The sequence below is a fragment of the Bombyx mandarina genome, chromosome 26 (assembly GCF_030267445.1).
Source record: "Bombyx mandarina strain Sakado chromosome 26, ASM3026744v2".
NCBI classification, from domain to species: domain Eukaryota; kingdom Metazoa; phylum Arthropoda; class Insecta; order Lepidoptera; family Bombycidae; genus Bombyx; species Bombyx mandarina.
Window position 1 is genome coordinate 784,283 of NC_143232.1, and position 22,189 is coordinate 806,471.

General features: G+C 36.5%; 1 protein-coding gene across 10 annotated transcripts in view; it reads left to right on the plus strand.

The window, feature by feature from the left end:
• CKIalpha (casein kinase I alpha) overlaps positions 1-21,815 on the plus strand; it is a 29,254-nt gene extending 7,439 nt beyond the window's left edge. For 2 of the 10 annotated variants that reach the window (XM_089738855.1, XM_089738862.1), the window contains exons 2-9: positions 4,454-4,560; positions 7,075-7,196; positions 8,652-8,846; positions 9,711-9,810; positions 12,021-12,123; positions 12,752-12,838; positions 13,583-13,753; positions 16,652-17,255. In XM_089738855.1, coding sequence (XP_089594981.1) covers positions 4,454-4,560; positions 7,075-7,196; positions 8,652-8,846; positions 9,711-9,810; positions 12,021-12,123; positions 12,752-12,838; positions 13,583-13,753; positions 16,652-16,753 — 987 coding nt within the window. In that variant the 3' untranslated portion in view covers positions 16,754-17,255. Of the gene's footprint in view, positions 1-754; positions 1,258-4,453; positions 4,561-7,074; positions 7,197-8,651; positions 8,847-9,710; positions 9,811-12,020; positions 12,124-12,751; positions 12,839-13,582; positions 13,839-14,437; positions 14,507-16,651; positions 17,258-19,347 lie in introns of those variants that run through there. The other 8 variants (XM_089738858.1, XR_016325505.1, XM_028187909.2 and 5 more) reach the window with 8 other exon arrangements.
• The last annotated feature ends 374 nt before the right edge of the window (positions 21,816-22,189 follow it).

The following is a 22,189-nucleotide window of genomic DNA, read 5'->3' on the forward strand; positions in this document are numbered from 1 at the left end:
AGCACGGAGATATTTACGGAACTAAATATATATTTCCGTTATTGCCTCGCTATAGTCCGCTGTCCTCTTGAGTAATAATTGATTTCAGTACGACATTGTCTGTACCTCCTCATCTAAACATGAAGGTCACTAGGTCACCTACTTTCGCAATGCAACGCAAACTTTTACAATATTGCAAACTCCTTTCTGACGTCACGGCACGTCACTTTTGCTCTCGTTCGGTGGGCTTGCTCATAGCCCACCTGGTGTTAAATGGCGAAAACCATAGACATCGTCTCAAATTCTAGAACTTAAATCTTAAATGTCTTAAATTCTATTGTACGACTTTTCTACCTCACAATCAGAAATTAGTCATTATTATGATATCAACTCAAATAGTATCAGATTTTAGGAAAATCAGCTATTCCGATTTCGTAGGAAACATGATATATTTATGTATTCGCTAATGACTGAAGGAAGAAATAGTGTAAACTTATTAATTGTCTACTGATCGTGATATACATTAAACATTGATGTTTAAAAACCAATAATACCGAACCAATAATGTTAGTACAACAGAGAATAAGTAAGAGTATTATTATAAAATTCAAAAAATATAGTACCTATTTGTTTAATCCTTTTACAATGAGTTATTATTGCAAAAATAATTTAAAGATTGAAAAAAATCATTAACTTCAGAATAAAACCAAAGTAGATTTTGACAAAAAATTTAACATACGAAAAGTACAACTTTTGCTACACAAAAATATTTTTTACCGCTGGGCACACTACGCGTTCTGAAACTCCTTGAGAGAGCTGTGTTACGATTATTTTTTTACGGAAATAAATCAAGAATCCAAAGAATATTGAAATTAAAAGTCTTTAATTACACACAATAGTTATGGACTAGTAATAAATTATATTTTAACTTTTTTGTGTCTTTAAATCACATACTATTTTTATTAAAGTGTAAAAACGGAGGTTAGACGATTTCAGAACGCACTCCATCCTCCATGTTTTGTGCTCCATTCAGCCACTGTCTTGTGAAATGTAGTTTAGAATTTTACCTCTGTTTCCATTCGGATTGTGCGTAATTTGTGATTTCATTATCATAATTTTGACTTTGTGCATTTGTTTTGTATCAAATACGTAAAAATGTCGTTCCCGTGGAGATCTCGTTCGGAAGTATTGATTTCTGGAAAATACAAGGTGTCGAAAAAGATCGGTGGTGGATCGTTCGGTGATATATATTTGGCTATCAACATCGGAACTGGCGAGGTAATTATGATTTCTATCCTTTTCATCATTAATATCTTATGTTAATCTAAAGGATTAAGGTCGGGTGCGTTGTTCCCACCGCGAGGGGGGGTGAGGCGCGTTTTGTCTACGATGACGTATCTAATAAACCCAGAAATGGTTTTATCAGTTCATGGCACATTTCGAATATTCTCATTAATTATAACCGTATAGATAGACATTATTTCATTAACACTTTACCTCTAGGTTGTATGAAATTGGTTTTATTAAGATACATTTCATTTCCTGTGTTGTGTAGGTCACATCCACACTACGAATGAAACAATGCCTCTACCAAATATATTCAACCTACATACATCGAGGCGTTTATACCTATTACCGTATATAGAATTATATATCAATAATAACTAATCATTCTTTGTTAAAATTTGAAATTGATAAACAAAAAATGCTAATGATATATTAAAAGAAACCAAAATTGCACAATAAAGTTATGTAATTCATCATATTAATGGGAAATTTCGTAAGAAATATTATATAAAGAAGTCTAGAAAAAAAGGCATTTGTTTGTTTGCAAAATTGTTTAAGTCACATTTAATTCTTTTCATTTAAAGATTTATAAATTTGTTAATAAGAATTATATTTCTCTAATCTTATATTTATAAAAAAACACAATTTACAAATAAAGAGTAAATGGTAAGAGTTACAGAAAAAAGTCACATTTTCTTAGGTTTCTTTTTGCTTATGATTGTTTATTATATGATTAACATTGTAAAAGTATATGGTTGCCAATGGTAACGTTATGATACAAAGGTATTGACAAGAAAATGTTTTATTTGCATTAACTGACACTCAATTCAAAACTAAATCAAGAACGAAAAATTTGATATTAAAATTAAAAAGATTAAGCTTATTCATGTAGCTATGAATCAAAGCTAAATTCAGGGATATATTGAACATAATTTAGGTGAGGTTGTTAAGAGAGTTTTAACTATGAATGTTGAAGTCTTTAGATGAAGAGGTAGATCTAAGTAAAAATGAATGGATCACGTGAAAGACTATGGAGTGAGTGAAGAAATGGTATATAATAGAGGAGTATGGAAGGAGAAAACATGTTGCTCTGACCCCAGGTGACTAGGGAAGGGCCAAAGAATAATGATTGGACATAATTTAGTAGAATGTGTACCACTTCAAAACAATAGAGACATTGACCCCAATTTCAAGGATCCTGAAAATGGATTGTTATAAGCTTACCTAACAATTTAGTTTAAAATAAATGTATTCCACATCTTGTAAGTTTATATTTCGGAACCCATATGAAGAAACCTTTTAACCTTTTTTTGGGGCAATGAAGCTCAGGGAATGTTAATTAAATATTGTCTATCCTTCATAGCAGAACAAATAATATTTGTATATATAAATTACTATAGTTACCTATCAAGGCAAGCTCGTAGGTGCATAGTTTTCAATTGAGGAATGTACCCTATGTCTCAAAGGCAAATTAGTCTGCCCAAGTTATTAGGCAAACTGGTCAATGATAATTTCAGTCCATATACTGAGGTTGAAGCCTTAAATCTTTTAGGATAATAATGGTCTTACTCTCCTAATTGGAAACCATAATAAGCAGTTGTATGGTTGTTTTGTTTGCAGGTAGTGAAATAGTAACCACTATATCAGTGTATCATCGATAGTGTCATAGTTTACAGTTCTAATTTAAATTATTTACTCTGTGTTTTAAGCGAACTGTATAACTTTTGATCTGCATGTGTGTAGGTTCAGATATCCTGATGCTTCAGAAGATTTTAGTGTCTTTAGAGGCTAGAGATACTAACAATTTCTGTTTCATCTCACATTCTGTGGGGTCAGCATAGCAGGTCCCCAGACTTCCCCTCCTCACATTACTCTCTACTTCTATACCCACTTATTAATGATTTGTGTTTATATAATTTAAATTGAAAATTGACCTTTTTTTCTGAGATTCAGTCCACCATAACAAGGTGTGACGTTATGCAGATGACCGCTTTTCTTACGCTTAAATTTGTAAAGGAGTTCACAGCCCACCTGTTGTTAAATGAATACCAGAGCACATAGACATCAACAATGTCATCCACCTTGAGTTGTAAGTCTCAGTTCTGCAGTATGATGACTGCACCACTCTATAAATGATCCGTCATTGGTACATCATGGTGAAAAAGGCGGGATAGTGCTTACTTCTCTTGCAGGGTTATAAGACACTCTACCACCAATAATTGCACAAAAATTTTTTTTATGGGTTTTATTATTATCACATCTGTTAAACAAATATTTTATTAGAAAATTGATACATGCGTGCATGCTTTGAAGATCGACACAAACGCATCGATCGATACTAATCTACCGGGCGTCTTATCCTTTTGGCCATAATGACTTCAAAAGCTCATTAATCAATACTTTTTTTTCTTATCTTTATTTAAGGAGATTATTCACTTAGTGAATATCTCACTCCATTGTGCAACAAAAGATAGTAACAAAAAATTATATAAAAAATAAAGAAAACTGTTATCGTCTCTGAAGGCCCACCAACACTATTTTATAAAGTGACTTAGCCATTTCGGATTCCGGAAAGACTAATACGCAATTTACACCTCCAACTTGTCGAGAATCTGTATGTTTTGCAAAGAATTGTTGTCTCAAATCATCATTCCGCGCACACTCCATCATAATGTGAAAAGCGTCTTCCACTACATCACAAACTGAACATTTTGATCAGGAGCCTTCCCCATTAAATGAGCAAATTTATTGAGTGGGATGTGCCCGGAACGAAGTCTGAAAACAGTCACTAGGGTGGTTCTATTAAGGTTACAAGAATCAAACCATGGCGTTTTCCATGGTAGACTTTGAATTGTTTTGTACCACACGCCTTTTTCCAAAGACCTTTCATTGAAATATACCTTCCATAGACATTCTTCTCTTACTAGGTTGACACAATCGGTATTAATCAATACTGAAGGCACCTTTAAAACATCAGACATAAATTACAATTGGATTCAAGGAATATCTATCGTAACATAAATTCCTATGAATCCAAAATGTGTTATCTAAAGGAATAAAAATTGTGTGTGTTTAATGTGAATAGTGAATGAGTTATTCATTTATGAAATAAATTTTGTGTAACAATACTTCTTTAGGGATGTGCTATATTTGTTGTGCGATATACATGTTAATATTTTTCTTGCAGGAGGTGGCAGTGAAAGTTGAATCTACAAAGGCCCGACACCCCCAACTTCTCTATGAGAGCAGAGTGTATAAAATGCTCCAAGGGGGTGTAGGCATACCACACATAAGGTAAGTATTGTGAACAAATGGGTTTTGAATATTTTAACCTAAACATAAAATAATTAGTTTTGACTAATTTATATAATTACATATGCACTCTCAATTAAAGTCTCAATTAAATTAAATGGCCCCATTATAATTATCATTAATTTTTGTTAATGTTTTTCTATGTCATCAAATAATTATTTTACTGGTGGTAGGACCTCTTGTGAGTCCGCACGGGTAGGTACCACCGCCCCGCCTATTTCTGCCGTGAAACAGTAATGCGTTTCGGTTTGAAGGGTGGGACAGCCGTTGTAACTATACTGAGACCTTTGAACTTATATCTCAAGGTGTGTGGCGCATTTACGTTGTATATGTCTATGGGCTCCAGTAACCACTTAACACCAGGTGGGCTGTGAGCTCGTCCACACATCAAGGCAACAAAAAAAAAAAAAAAAATGGGCCACTGAAACCTGTGTTGAGTTTTTGGCTATTTTTGGCCTATAATATTGTACGTGAAGCCACTTAATATGAAAATACATCGGCTTTTTTAATATTATTTATTTGAGTACTGAGACTGTTTTGAAAATTAATTTTGTACGTCATTGCTACGATTGTTTTATCTTTTATGTTCCTTGGGAAAGTTCCAATTTTTGGGAGAAAATTAAAACAAAGATTACGAATTGGGTAATTTTCAACTACATATGTTATTATAATATATTGGCCAAAATTAAAGGCGCTCTTTTAAAAAACTAGACATGCAAATTTAATGGAGAATCTTTAAGAAGGTGATGTAGGTCTTTATATCTGCACGAGCATCCATATTTTTTTATCATAATGTCGATAAGCGATAATATCGACCTTCCCATTTAAAATTATGAATGAAAACAATTGTATTTGCGTTGTATTGTTAGGTATAGTTCAATTAATGCCTACGTCACCGCATTTGCGTTCAATACCCGTTTATTTTCGTGTAAACAACTGAAAGTCTTCCTTGAAATTTTTATTTATACATTGAAACGAATTTAGTTTCGATAATATTATTTTTCCGTAAACAAATCATTTCGTATCATTCGTTTTTTTTTTTAAACTTCTATGGCCTAATGATATGATGCCATAGTGTAGTCATGGTTTTTTTTTTTTCATTACCTATGTATAGTTATATGCTGGTTATAGGTTTATGGACAAATTATATTGATAATGCAAGGCACGAGAATTATTAATTAAATATAATTTTATTTGCCTAAATACATTTAGTGTTTGACTAGCGACCCGCCCTCGCTTCGCTTCGGAAACATTAAAACACACATGAAACCAAAAAAATAAAATAATTTTTTTTTTTTTAAAAGTAGCCTATGTTCATCAGGAAAATGTCGGCTTCTAATGGAAAAAGAATTTTTCAAATCAGTCCAGTAGTTTCGGAGCCTATTCGAAACAAACAAACAAACAAATCTTTCCTCTTTATAATATTAGTATAGATGTTACGTTGGAGAATGACCAGATACCCCGTATAGCGTCAAATCATAAGCATTCTTTGACTAGCATAATCATGTAATACTATAATATACTACTTATATCCAATTCTAATAAAGATATTAGCCCAATTAGGCGAAGAAGCTCTTTTTTTTATTGCCCTTGTAGGCAGACGAGCCTACGGCCCACCTGATGGTGAGTGGTTACCGTCGCCCATGGACTTAAACAATGCCTGGGGCAGAGCAAAGCCGCTAGCTACCGTTTAATACTCTCCAAAAACCTCGTTTAAAGAAGGACATGTCATAGTGCTCGGGAAACACCGTGGAGGGGAGCTCATTCCATAGCCGGCATAGCTCGCGATCTATCTGGTATTAAAGACTATGCAGAGCCCATAGATCTCAGTGGGAATACCGAGGCACATCTTTAGTAGTGAGTTCGAGTTCTCTGCTAAATAATGGTTCTCTTAATAAAGCTGAAGATGACGGTTTCGCTGTCGAAAAGGACTAAGGTAGTCTCTGAGCAGGATCAAAGCAATCGTGCTCTAAATAATTTCACTTGACTTTACTTTGTGACAATTTTAGGAAGTTATTGATAGGTTAATCGTGAAAAAATATGATCACCTTAGATTTAACAAAGCATATAGGATATGCAATATTTATTGAAAAGAATTACGTTTTGGGAAAAGTTCTTAAAATTAAGAGTCGTCATTTAAAAAAAAATCATAATGAGATCTGTGTTTCTCTTCTCATACTTAGAATTACAGATGTTTTGCTAACAAAAAGTTGTATATATATACAGTAATATACACCTCTACAAGAGTAGGCTATCAAGCCACTCAAAACAAAAGAAAGGGTCCTCTGTATGGCCCAAGTGTGAAAGAAAATTAAAAACAGATTTATGACTGCATTTGCAATTCAAAGCTTCTTAAACCAAACCTCAAATAAACAAAATCATAAATCAAGCTAATCTAACAAACCACGATTCAATTTTGTATGGAGAATTCCAAAACAAAATAATCCTCTCATGTCCGTATTCCGTATAACTGTATCGGTCCTTATTCGTTTCCAGATGGTACGGCTACGAGCGCGAATACAATATCCTGGTCATGGACCTGCTGGGCCCCTCGCTCGAGGACCTCTTCAATTTCTGCACCCGCCAGTTCACGATAAAAACCGTTCTAATGCTTGCAGGTGAGAGGCTAGGATCGTAAAGCCAATCCTTAGCTGGGGGATGTTAACCCTTTCGCTACGACAGGACTCGCAGAAAAAAGTCTTTTTTTTTCCTACCTAAGCTGAGAGCCTTGAAAGGCAATATCAGCGTAACCTTAACTAGTAGGTGAGCTCACGGGGCTCAAACCTGACGACGTTGCGAACACTAGCCCTAGCAAGAGCAGTGCTTCGCAGAATCTACCACCGGATCGGAAACGCGACCCACTGGGAAGATCCGGCGAGAAACTCAGTGGGCTGTGTCTGAGGGTTGGAAAAGACAGAAAAAGGAGCTCCGTACTGAAAGTTCGCACATCGCGTTTTTTTTTATAGCTTAGATGGGTGGACGACATCACGGCCCACCTGGTATGTTAAGTGGTTACCAAAGCCCATAGACATCTACAACGTAAATGCCGCCACCCACCTTGAGATAAATAGTTCTAAAGTCGCACTATAGTTACAACGGTTGCCCCACATTCAAACGGAAACGCATTACTACTTCACGGCAGAAATAGGTAGGGCGGTGGTACTTACCCGTGCGGACTCACAAGACGTCCTACCACCAGTGTATAGGCGATGTTGTTCAGCCGGAGTCTATAGTCGCCCATCGTGTATAGTCTGTTATATTCAACCGTTGTCTATAGTCGTCCATGGTGTATAGGTGGTGTTCTGTGGAATAAATTCGCCGATAGTAGCGAAAGGGTTAATAGATTTGTTTACTAGTAGTACATTATAACGCGCATGTTCCGGCTCTCCTCGAAGCCATGAGGCTGATATCACAATTGTTTGGAAGCAATTGCTCGGAAACTATAAGCTATCAGAGATTTTAGGTATATTTAGATATACCAGTGGTCGCTCAGTAGTCGAAATTCCACTATAATTGAAGTTATAAGTTTGAACATTATTATGGTTCTATTGTTAAAGATTTTACTTCTATAATCACAGATTTTGCCAAGGTTATATTATAGGCAAATAAAATTGAAGACAAACAATATTAATCTATTCTAAATTTGACCGTAGTCTTTAATAATAAACAAAAATGTATAAATGCGTGTGGGTGCCAAATACTTGGTAGTGTGTGCAATGTTTGTTGATTTAATGTATTTTTTATACTTAATTTTGAAAATATATTAGCATTCTGCACTCTCTCTATATTCTCTATAAGTTTAGAAAATTTCATAATACCTCCGTCCTCGCAATTCTTGTGAAAAATGAATAGAAACTTTTAGCTTGACGTGTTAATATATAGATGTATATTTATGTGATATTTATGTATTTATGTGTAACTATACTGAGACCTTAGAACTTATATCTCAATGTTGGGTGGCGCATTTACTTTGTAAATGTCTATGGGCTCCAGTAAACACTCGTCCACCCAACGAAGCAATAAAAAAAAATGTGATTGCATGTTATGCTAATGTGAGGATCTCTTATTTTTAGATCAAATGCTGAATCGTGTCGAGTTCCTCCACTGCAAGTGCTTCATCCACCGCGACATCAAGCCGGACAACTTCCTTATGGGCATCGGCCGGCACTGCAACAAGCTGTACATGATCGACTTTGGACTCGCGAAGAAATACAGAGACCTTCGCACCCGGGCTCACATCTCTTACCGCGAAGATAAAAATCTTACAGGTCTGTCTCTCTTTCTTAAACATTAGAGTATTTAGAACAAATTTAAATCAACGATAGTTCTACTGGTGGTAGGACGTCTTGTGAGTCCGCACGGGTAGGTACCACCGCCCTACCTATTTCTGCAGTGAAGCAGTAATGCGTTTCGGTTTGAAGGGTGGGGCAGCCGTTGTAACTATGCTGAGACCTTAGAACTCATATCTCAAGGTGGGGGCGCATTTACGTTCTAAATGTCTATCATGGGCTCCAGTAACCATTTAACCTTTGGACTCGTCCACCCACAACGATAAAAATCAATGTGGAACTTAAAAAGTGTTCCGATTCCCCCCAATTTTATGGTATCAAATAAAACGCACATTCGATTTTGATTTTTTTTATTGCTTAGACGGATGGACGAGCTCACAGCCCGCCTGGTGTTAAGTGGTTACTGGAGCCCATAGACATCTACGACGTAAATGCGCCACCTAAAGATAAATATCGGTTAAACAAAACATATCCATTAACGGTGCCATCCATTAACGGTGCTTTTAGGTACCACAAGCACCGGTCACCGTCCTCGTCGAACCCGTCGCTTGCGACGAAAGGCTCGACGAGCGAATTAACCCATAGACACAGTCCATTGAGTTTCTCGCCGGATATTCTTAGTGGGTCGCCTTTCCGATCCAGTGGTAGATTCTGTGAAGCACTGCTCTTGCTAGGGTCAGCGTTAGCAACACTCCGGTTTGAGCCCCGTGAGCTCACCTACTAGTTAAGGTTACGCTGATATAGCCTTTTAAGGCTATCAGCTTAGGTAGGCAAAAAAAAAACAGCCTTTCGCTCCTCTATGTGTATAGTTGACAACGTGACCCAGCCACGGCTCTGTTGCAGGCACGGCGCGCTACGCCTCCATCAACGCCCACCTCGGCATAGAGCAGTCGCGCCGGGACGACATGGAGTCCCTCGGATACGTGCTCATGTACTTCAACAGGTCAGTCCATTGTCATACAGTCCATTGCCAGTAAAATAAAAGATAAATTAGATTGAAAAAAAAATGTGTGGTGCAGTTTTTATATTGAAGTCGTCGTGGCCTAAAGGATTAGACGTCCGGTGCGTTCGTGTTGAGCGATGCACCAGTGTTCGAATCCCAGACGTGTACCAATTTTTCTAATGAAATACGTACTCAACAAATGTTCACGATAGACTTCCATGGTGATGGAATGACATCGTGTAATAAAAATCAAACCCGCGAAATGGTAGGACCTCTTTTGAGTTCGCACGGGTAGATACCAACACCCTGCCTATTTCTGCCGTGAAGCAGTAATGCATTTCGGTTTGAAGGGTGGGGCAGCCATTGTAACTATACTTGAGACCTTAGAACTTATATCTCAAGGTGGGTGGCGCATTTACGTTGTAGATGTGTATGGGCTCCAGTAACCACTTAACATCAGGTGGGTGTGTGCTCGTTCACCCATCCAAGCTAAAAAAAAAATGATTTACTGAAAATATGATAAAAATAGTATCGTACTACATGAGTGTGGAATTTCCATTTAAACTTATTTGTGTTTCCCTCAACAAATGTGGAATATCTGTGACGCATACAAGAGGAAAATTATTTACAAAAATAACTTGACACATGTTGGGAAAGTGTATGGGAATGTACATACATTATAAATAGTATTAGGGGTTAAAGTATGAAATTGAAGTATCCATTTTCGAAGTATCCATCTTTCTTGTGTAAGCTGAATAAACAAAAACAACTGAAAGTTTATAATCGAATGTTGCACATTTTTTAAAAGAAGAACGTCATAGGTACCATTTAAAAAAAGTTTCACTCAAAAATCCCAAACCATGAAGGTTCTATATCAATTCGAAGTTACTATTACAATAAAAAGGCAATTTCATACTTTAACAACTATTATAATGTGTATAGACGTGTGTCGGGTGTATTGACATCATTTATGCATTTTTTGTTTCTTTGGTAGTCATGATGCCATATCCTTAAACCAGTTTTTTAAAGAAATGAACTTTTTGGAAAGTCCAAATTATCATGTAATATTCTTTGAATCTTGTGGTGAAGATTTTTTTAATGACGCAACAAATATGTTGTATCCTTGTTTTATAAAAAAAAGTAATTTGTATTGAAGTCAGTACTAGAGATGATAGAAACGAAATTACCCTATTACTTTGAACCCCAATTGGACTCACTGTTGGTCCGTATCAACTGGAGTATGTGATAGTTTTTTAACAAAATATATTTTATCATTCGGAACATTTAGGGACTGTGGAAAATTATTGAAATCATTCATTACGTGAAGATAAAGCATATATTCTTTTATTAGAAGAAAAAACGGGAAGATGAAATGAGCGTCAACTGTATTTTTTTTATAAATTTTCCTAGACTTTTGAATCTTTTAATGGTTTTATGTATGGCTAACAGCGAATTATGAACAGTTTAGGGAAATTTTTGATGGGAACCCGTAGATCGAAGTTGTGTGAATTGTTTTATTTTGTTAATTTAGTGTTTCTTCAGGCTTTTAATGTTTAATCTGTAAAAATAAAGAAATGTGAAAAAATGAACAAAGCTGCTAGATGTAGCTTTTCTCCCATATCCTAAGAAGTCCACCGAAAAAGTATTAGTAAATAACTACCATTTTACTGACACTATATTCATACAATCTCATCTCGTTTCATTTAATCTCATGCCAATTAATTAATGTCTCAAATTAATCAACTTCATCTCATTTTGCTTTACATTTTAAGAGATTTTAAGAATTGGCTTATAAAGGTCATGTTGCTAGGCCATAAAATCTTAATTAAAAAAAAAAAAAAGTTTAGATTCCATTTTCCTGACGGTTACTGTCTGTCCTGTACTGACTACGCCTCTCGGACGGCTTTCGTGATCAGTTCAGCCTAATGAAGTTAACGCAATGAACTTAATTATTTTGAATAGTAAAATAATGTTTGTATAATGTCAGTAGGCAGCAGTTTGGCTGTGACCCTGGCATTGACGGCATCAATGACGGACAGTTAGTCTTTCACCGTCAGGTGGGACGTAGGATTGTCTCCTCAGTAGCAAAAAAAAAAAAACGTAATGTACCTACATAAATCACAAAATATACAGATCATTATTTGAGAATCCTTTGAAGTTGTACTAAGGTGTTAATGTTTTTGGTATTTTTGTTTCCATTTGCGGAACAGAGGAGCTCTGCCCTGGCAAGGTCTGAAGGCGATCACGAAAAAGCAGAAGTACGAACGCATCAGCGAAAAGAAAATGTCCACTCCCGTTGAAGTTCTGTGCAAGGTGAGACCGGACATACGTCCGCCACGCATGGCGCATGCCGGCTCACCGTCAGGTGGGCCGCAAACTTACCTACGGACAGCAGTAGAGTTATATAAACTCATAAAGCTTTAGTTTAATCTTGTGTCCGCACGAGTCGGTACCACCACTCTGCTCATTTTTGTCGGCCAGTACTGATGACTTCGACCTCATGACGCATCTTGTTGGCAATAAATGTGTGGTGTTGTCCAGGGGCCACGAACACGACAAAACGTTTGCCCGCGAACGACGTCTAAATCTGGGTATTAATAATATATGTATTTTAAAAACTAAACGAAAACGAACTGACAATTAACTTTTTTTTTTGGTCTGTACTAAAGTAATAGCATTGACATCTTGTTGCGAGTGTAAATTGTCAAATTGATCGAACGTTTTTAGTCTGTGAAAATGACGTTCAATGATTCCGTAACAAACAAACATACAGGGTTAAATAATAAAATGTTTTCAAAATGTGACTACCACTACGGCCAGTAATATTCATTGAATTAAGTATTTAAGTTTATTATTATTGTATTGAGACGTATGAGTATACGTCCGGTTTGACCGCAGCGTCCCCTGTGGGCTCATAATCACGACCAGCTCTGCCTCACAGGGCTTCCCGGCCGAGTTCGCCATGTTCCTCAACTACTGCCGCGGGCTCGCCTTCGACGAGAGCCCTGACTACATGTATCTTAGGCAGGTGAGTTGAGCTGAAATAAGTTTATTTTAATTAAATAACAGCAGAATTTTTTCGATTTGGAAATAATCTAGTAGGCTTTTATGTACAAACCGAAACTTGCGGCTGATCCAGTCAGAGGAAGAGAAATAAACCTTTGAACATACTGTGCGACTACTGCCCCATAAGCAGCAAAATTCCCCCACTACTATCACACACACAATAGTTTCCACATCCTCTATGTAGAATTGGCAGGTGGCGTCTTTAGCAAAGTTCACCTTATGTAGATGCTCTTTATTGCTGAAATTCTTTTCTAGTATAATACCCTAGTGAGGGGGACCTACATTCAGAAATCCCATAGACAGGTTAAATCTTATCACAGACCGCGTCTTATGTCCAGGATGAATCTTAATACAAGTCTGCAAATCGTTTCTGTCAAAACAAAATCTGCTATGTGCAAAACCTCTATTTTGAATTAACAAGTAAAAACACTTTTGTAATTTTTTTATATGAAGGTGAATTTTGAAGAACTATACGAAATGAAAGCTATAGGTAAATATTAAAGCTATATACACATAACAGTTTTTTTATACGGTAGATAGGGCTGTGAACTATATGAAAAGGTCAAAAAGTAAAAATCTCAAAAAGTGCACATAGCAGATTTTGGTTTGACAACGACGAAATGCCGATTGATGTCAATGAGTTGTGTATATAACCAAGCGATTGAGGTCTGCACGAGGAAGCTCAACTTCATGCGTTTGTTTGCAGTTGTTCCGGATTCTGTTCCGCACGATGAACTATCAGTACGACTACACGTTCGACTGGACGATCCTGCGCCAGCGCAAGCACCACCTGGAGAGCGCAGCCGCCGCCGACCGACGCTCGCCCTCGCTGCAGCGCCGCGCCGCGCCCCAGCCGCAGCCGCCGCCCAACAACGAGGTGACTGCACCCGCCGCGCCACGCCACGACATGCCACGACAAGACACGCCACGACACGACACACTACACGACAACTAGACACCATGTGATTACTATCGATAGTTAGTTATATATTAACACTAAACCGACCACTATTGCTGGAATTGATTGTTTACAAACTTACCAAATTTAGACATGTACAAATGTACACTGTTATTAAACTATAAGATAAATCTTAGAATATGCATACAATATGAAACTATTAGACATTTTTTTCATTCTTTACTTATAATTATGCAAAAAGAATTAACTACATAATAATATATGCATTGAATAATAAAATTTCAAAGTCTTTTAATTATCGGTCAATTTAACTAAGCACCGTAGGAATGATGCACAATGACTGTCGGTAGGTTTAGTGTTAACCTAAAATATGAATCTAATTTAATGAAATCGCAATATGTTCCACATTGATTTTTTTAATTGCTTTGATGATCAGACACCTCTTGGCAACACTCAAAGTGAGTAACGCGATACTTTTATGACAATTATAGTCTGACGAGCACACGGCTCTCTTGTTATAAATAGTCACCGTTGTTCATGGACATCAGCAATGATATAATAGTCAGGTCGCGGCACGTTGAAATGTTTATGTTGGATTGTGTACGCGCTTGAATGTATGAGTGTAATATAATATATATACAGGGCGTTACAAAAACCCCTTGACTGCAACGTCACGTCGCGCCGCGCCCGCAGCCGCCGCCCCGTCCAGAGGTGACGCATTGACCGCTACACGGTGTGCGGGAACTGCTCGTGAAGATTATTAATATTATTATTTGTTGCACGATCGCATAAAACTCAAGGATCAGCTGATATGCGAGGTCAACGAACTCGCTCGAGCGTGCAATATCCGCCGTGTGTAATTGAATGCGATTTTTCTCTATATTTATATGAGACACGATCGCATAAAACTTAAGAATCAGCTGATGTGCGAGGTCAACGAACTCGCTGGAGCGTGCAATCCGCCGTGTGTTATTGAATGATTGATTTCTCACTATATTTATACGAGATTTATGGTTCGTGCAACAAATCTATTTTTATTTTTTCATTATGCCGCGATCTAATTTAAATACGCTTCGATCAGTTTCGACTTCAGCAGCGGTTCCCTTACACTCTGTACAATATGATAAGATTCACTTTGTGCACGCATTGTGAACATACAGGGTGTTACAAAAAGTATAACTTGAATGCAATTTCGCGCTACTCACAGCCGCAGCCAATGCTCAACAGCGCTACTACTAATCTAACCATCAGCATAACTATTAATTTTCAATCAAATTATTAACAATTTTCATCTTTACATTGAATTTAATGCACGGTATTAAATCTGAATTGAGTTGGAGATGGTATTCATTGATTGTTAGGGACACATATTGGCTAATATAGAGTTTGTTATTTAAATTGGTTGACAAAACTAAAAAAAAAATACAATTTTAAAGCGCTTATGAAATCGCGTGACATCGTTATTATTATATTTAAAAACAAAATCAAAATACAGCCTTTGTTATTAAAAACGAAGAAGTGATAGCGTTAAGATAATCACAATTTTTTTTATATAAATAACGTTTTTTGCGTTGCACTCTATATGTAATAACAATGAAATATAAAATGATGATAAGGTCGTTTGCTTCGAAGAAACGTGGAGGCGGTTGCCACCTATCTTAGCGTTCAAGTCCGTGTTTCCAAAATATACAACTAAAATGATTGTGTTTACTAAACGAAGGACGTTTTCAGTTGTATTTAAGATCGTTTTTTTAATTCCCGTTACGTTTTCGAAAACGCCAATAATACACCCTGTATAAACGACCAATGGTTGACTACCACATACAGCAGGTTCTAAACGCTCATTTAAAATCGAAGAGCGTTCATGGATTTCTGTATGTGCGACCAGTTCCAAATGTTAGCAACCAATAATGCAAATAGCGCGTTTGTTTAAAACTAAACTCGAACAGGAATAACAGTCGTTCTACAACCTGTAACCGCGGAAATCGGGTGCAGTCCTCGCGATCGTAAAATTTAATATTTACTAGCTGACCCGGCAGACTTCGTAGTGCCTCAATCGATAAATAAAAGACCTAAGCTTTTGTATAAAATAAACTTAAAACAAACAAAAGGAATCCGTCCGACGGGGGACACATCAAAGGGAAAACAAAATTGTTATTTTTATTTAATTCCGAGCATTTTCATATTTATCTACCTTTTAAACCTTCTCTGGACGTCTCATAAGTAATTGAAGACCAAAATTAGCCAAATCGGTCCAGCCTTTCTCGAGTTTTAGCGAGACTAACGAACAGCAATTCATTTTTATATATACATATATATAACATAGAACATTTGTACAGATTGTGTGGATTAAAGTTAGTTAAACTCGGACTTTTTATCAATAATCATCCACTAGTCCCTTGCTCTGTGCCCGCACTGTTACTTCAACCCGGGATGGCATTTGCTGTCTGTACAATCGACATTACCGGGGCAGCGGTGTGGGTGCAACCCCCGCCCCCAACCCCCCGCCTTTATGCAACGTCTTAGGCGGGAAAGTGAATCATCCACTCGAGACATACAAAGCTGTTTCAAAATATAGACCTCATTGTGCATTTGAGAATCTAATAGGAGTTATAAAATTTCGGATTATTTCTTTTAAGTGTCGGGTTTTTTTATTATCGTTAATTATTACAATTTAAGTACTTTTAGATCACTTAAAAAACACTTATCACGATTGGCTTTCCTTATATTTTTTTGTTAGTAAATGCTTACTTAATTCTCCTAAGTTACTATTAGCGACATCCTCTGTACATCCATTTATACTTTCTAAATTTCTTCTAACTCACCCCCTAACAAGCCCTCATCTTTGTCTTTTAGGTGAAATCCGTACATGCCACCAACGATTCCACCGTCAATAAGCATACCGTTAAAGGACAAGTATCCGTGGCCCAAATGAAGAAAAAAATCAATGCAACTTAACGTTATCTAATCTATAGAAATAAAAATATGTAAAAAGTAGAAAAAAATAAAGAAAACATTTTTGAGGGTAGTTGAAAAGAAAATTTAGAATTCGAATTTTAGTCTTGTAAATAATAGATATGTTATTAATTTTTTATTAATGAAATTTGTGGGAGTGTTTTTAATGTTTCGTATTATATCAATTAAAAGGAAAATTGCTTCATTTGATTGCGTTTTCGGAAAACTAGTCGGTGGATGGAGCAATGAATTGAAAAATGAACAGTCGATTTTTTGTAATAAAACCTTTGTGATACAATTAAAGTCAGCGATCTTCAGTTTTCGTAGCGCGTGTCTCGATACAGAACTATATTTAAAAGTTAATTGTAAAATAACTGTTGTTTCGGTTTTATTTATTTATTTATGAAATTTATTATTTTTAATTAGATTGACGTTTAAAGAAAATTAAGAGTTCCTTAATGTTGGCCCTTAATGTTTGTAATTACAAAAAAAAGAAAAAAAAATACTGTGTAGGTAAATATATTAAAAAAAGTACAATGTGTAGTAGAGTTGTACGAATGAGGTCTCTTCTAAATAATTATACTATTAATATTAATAATAATTGAAAAAAACCGAAATTCATTTATTTTATTTCAATTGGCTTTGAAGATAACGGGTAATATTTTTATTTATTTGAGTTTATTTATTAGTTTAGCTAAATCGAGTTCATAACGAATTTGACTACGGTGTAATGTAGTGTTTCATACGAAAACAAGTAAATAGTATTTGAAATAATGAATAGGTTTTTTTAACTGGTGGTAGGACCTCTTGTGAGTCCGCACGGGTAGGTACCACCACCCTGCCTATTTCTGCCGTGAAGCAGTAATGCGTTTCGGCTTGAAGGGTGGGCAGCCGTTGTAACTATACTGAGACCTTAGAACTGATGTCTCAAGGTGGGTTATACGTTGTATATGTCTATGAGCTCCAGTAACTACTTAACACCAGGTGGGCTGTGAGCTCATCCGCCCATCTAAGCAATAAAAAAAAGGTACATCCAAATTTTTGCAACGTATTTACCGAGTACAAATAGAAGTATAAATTATGAATATAATAAGAGCATTCAAACGGGTATGAGTAATTTAGTTTTGAGAAAAATTAAACCGTTGGTACGTTAACTGTGTACAGTCGTGTGGATAATCGTTTAGATTGATCATGTAGCTTTGACAAGCGCGGCGAACTAGTGCTTCGTTCATTTTTTTTTTTTTTTTTTTTTTTTTTTTTTATTGCATAGCTGTGTGGACGAGCTCACAGCCCACCTGATGTTAAGTGGTTACTGGAGCCCATAGACATCTACAAGGTAAATGCGCCACACACCTTGAGATATAGTTCTAAGGTCTCAGTATAGTCACAACGGCTGCCCCGCCCTTCAAACCGAAACGCATTACTGCTTCACGGCAGAAATAGGCGGGGCGGTGGTACCTACCCGTGCGGACTCACAAGAGGTCCTACCACCAGTAAAAAGTTCATTCACTCATTGGGTTCGTTTGGAGCATTGTACAACAGTATTAACCCTTTTAGTGCTGAGCTTTTATTTTCACATATTTTATAATGAGTTTAACTTAAAAAAAACCACAAAATCAATGCTTGACACACAGAAAAATAATTTGAAATGCTTATTTATAAAGACGCGTCCGTACAGGTCGATACATGTCGCAATCAGCGCAATAGTCGGTATTCCGACGCTCCGTACTTTATAGGCATTAATAAAGAGTCGATCTATCGACGGTTTGCACTCAAAGGGTTAATACGTAACATACATTTTCCCGATAATTTCGTCGACATCCTTCATAATTTTCAAGTTTGATTTAAATCTAATCAAATACCATATAGTATTCGTTATCTCATTGATAAAATTAGTGTCAGTATCTTGTAGATAATAATAATATGTTACACAGAGAGAACGTGACAAAAGTCCTGTGCGATCCAAAATCGGCTAGTCGCTTCGGTACGATGCTTGATGTGTTTTTGTAAGGGGATTAGAGAGAGGGGGGTTGGGGGGAAATTCGCCCGTCTTCGATCTCGTTATATTTCTCTTTTGCGAATCCTTTTTGTGATCCTTATTGTTGTTCGACAGCAATTCCTATCCTCTAATTTGGAAGATTTGATAATTCTTCATTCCTTATTCTTTTTCGTTGGTTTATCGATTTCATTTCACGTTTCTTATTCATTATATTATTTCTGAGTTGTCCGTGACCACGTAAACTATTAGATGAAAAAGGAATTAACGTAATGAGTATTTTAAAAAAAAAACGCGATATTGAACCTTAAAGTAGTCTTGATTACGTCCCAACGATTAGCCGAAAACGAAGCAACACATACTATATATTGACTTAATATTCATTGTTTATGTATTAAGGTCTTATTTTCGATACAATTATGTTTATCGGTCGTGCTTTTGCGTAAACTTCTTTGTAATACTTACGTTAAAAGTAAGTGAGTCAAAAGAATTTTCTCGTCGATAGGATAGTACAGGATTTTTGTTACACCCTGTATGTATGTGCGATTTTAATGTTACCCTAATTAGGGTAGGTAATTAAAACCTTTGTTTTGTGTTTCAGTGAAAGAGAGCACGACGTTCGGCGACAGCGGTGGCGCCGGCCAAGAAGAGGGCGCGATAGCTGTGTGCGCGCGCGTGTGTGTGTGTGTGTGTGTGAGTGAGTGCGTGCGCGTACGTACGTGCGTGCGTGCGTGCGTGCGTGTGAATGCGTGACACGGGCCGCCCGTCCCGGACGCTTGCATCGTGTTCAACGTGAACGATACTATAACCTACATTCGAGAGTTTATATCCCCCCGTTGACAGTACGAGATATTGTAAATATCTACAGCGACTCGTGCGGCGACACCGCTGGGAGACCGACGTCCCCTCGGCCGGGCTAGTACTTGGCCGAGCCGCTGACCCGCGCGTAGCGGTGTGAACCTACGTGAGCGTCGCTGTGCACTGACACTCGTCACGACCGACCTTATAACAAATAATAGAGATATTTTTTTGTTGCATCTGGGTTACCGCAGCTCATAGACGTCTACAACGTAAATGCCGCCACCCACCTTAAGATATGAGTTGTAAGGTCTCAGTATAGTTACAACGGCTGCCTCACCCTTCAAACCGAAACGCATTACTGCTTCACGGCAGAAATAGGCGGGGTGGTGGTACCTACCAACCCGTGCGAACTCCCAAGACTTACCACAAGTAAAGATTTTTAAATGATATAGCCATTTCATTTTGTAATTTTTTTATTTAGTCAGAGTGGTTTGTTATTCGAATGGCAACACTGTACAGATCATCTACGGAGGGGGTTGCCATGTAACAAAAGTGAAATCGATTCGAGGCGTAATCGATTTTAATGCAATGGTCGCGAGGTACGGTGCACGGCGACATTCATTTGAAACTTACGACGGAGGAGCACTTAGATAGAAAGATTAAACTTTTATTATGACTTCATTGGAATACAACATTCGATAGTGAAAGAAAACCGAACTCTCACAGTGCGGTCACTCGAGTATTCGCGAAATTATAAATAATCTGTGTGTTGGAATCGCAGAAATGTAACTTTTATGTTCATTGTATGTAATTTTTGTATTTCATTTATAGTTGTTATTATTAAGGTGGAGTGAATATAGTTGGCAACACGTTTTCACGATTTAGAAAAAATAAATCGAGTAAAATTGTAAAAAAATAAAAAATATTATATTATATAAAAATAACAACGTGACAATTCGATTAATGTGTTTACTCTCAAAATGTGTTTACTTAGTTTTTTAATGTTAGTTATATTTTCTTGATTAGCCAATGTATAACTTCGTCTAAATAGTATGAATGTTCTCTGTGTAAATACGCGAAAAATATGTTTTGGATGAGACCAGAACGTGTTTTTTTTTTTTTTTTTAGAATTGGCGTTGAAGTTCATTAATAAAAATAATAATAAAATACTAATAATTTAAGCGCGTAGTTCTGTATGGTCAAAATGAAAAAAAACAAAAAAAAACGAAATATAGAACTAAAAGATTTGATATCCATCACCTTTGAAACGCAACGCTTCTATTTAGTGTTGTAGAGTTTTAGTTAAGGCTTAATTTTTATTTGCGAATTTAAACAATATTACAATTTAAAAAACAAAAAATGTAAATACAACATGAGCGATGCGTTTCAAGGGAGATTTGGTACGTATTGTATCTTATATTTTAAAATTACTGCGAAACAAAGTGTTCGTTTTTTTTTTTTTCTTTTTTTTAATTTAAGAACACTATAACTTTAGGATCTTTTTTTTTATTTTGTTCATTGATACACTATGTTTGTTGGTTCGTAGTAAAATTTGATTCATGAAGTTTTTAATTGAAACCGGTATGGGATTTTAAATTTTGAGGTTATTATATATAGACGAGTTTTTTTTTTTGAACCTTAACAGCTTGATAATAAAGAACATTTCGAGTTTTGTTTTGTATGAAATTGAACAAGAGAACCGCTTCATCGAGACGCAAGTATGTACATGTACTTCATAGAAACGCAGTGTATCGCTGATGAAAAAAAAACCTTTTTTTTTGTCTAAGTATGGCGGGGTTTCGTGACATTGCGATACTGGTTCGCTGTACAATATGAATTTGCAGTTGATATTTTTATACGGGACGCGTGAAATAAAACCGATTGCTTCCAGAATGATGGCAGAAAAAAAATTCGAGTGTCATGAAACTCTGTATTTATTAATTATTATAATTTAGTTAGTGTTACGATGAATGATGCGAATGGAATGCGTTTGAGGTCAAATGGTGGCAAAATGGCAGCGATTGTTTTTTTTTTTTAATTTTAAACACCCTTAATCCGATTTCGTTTTTAGAATACGTGTCCAATTTCTTTGTAATATTAGCGATCTATGTTCGTTCTTATCTAAAATTTGTTTCGTTTTGTGATAGAATCGATCTCCCGTGTACTCCTGCAATCAGGATTGTGTTTGACGCAGACCGTTTTGTCGCCAGTTGAGTGTGTGTCCACGGTACTGCACTAAAATAAAATAAACGATAATGAACCGGAAAAGGGTATTTTATTTTTATCGTATCTTCAATGGATCTTCATTGGTTGTTTGATGCCGCGTGGGTACCCCTCTCATAAGGTGGATCGGCCACTTATTGAAGGTCCCTGGAATCAGCTAGATGTGGGCAGCTCAGAATCGATCTAATGCAAAGGTTATTTTATCTGATGGATCATCGGGAGTAGTCATCGTTGCCGCCCCGAATCCTGATCACGCAGGAATCACCGTCGACGTCCTAGACACGTCCTTACGGATCCATCAGATCCAATAACCTTTGGATTAGACGCCTTTAGCTCTTAATACTAGGAACAGGCTTAGGGATCCCGGTAACCGTACTCGTCGAACTCGACAAAAAGTTTACCTTAGAACTTGTATCTCA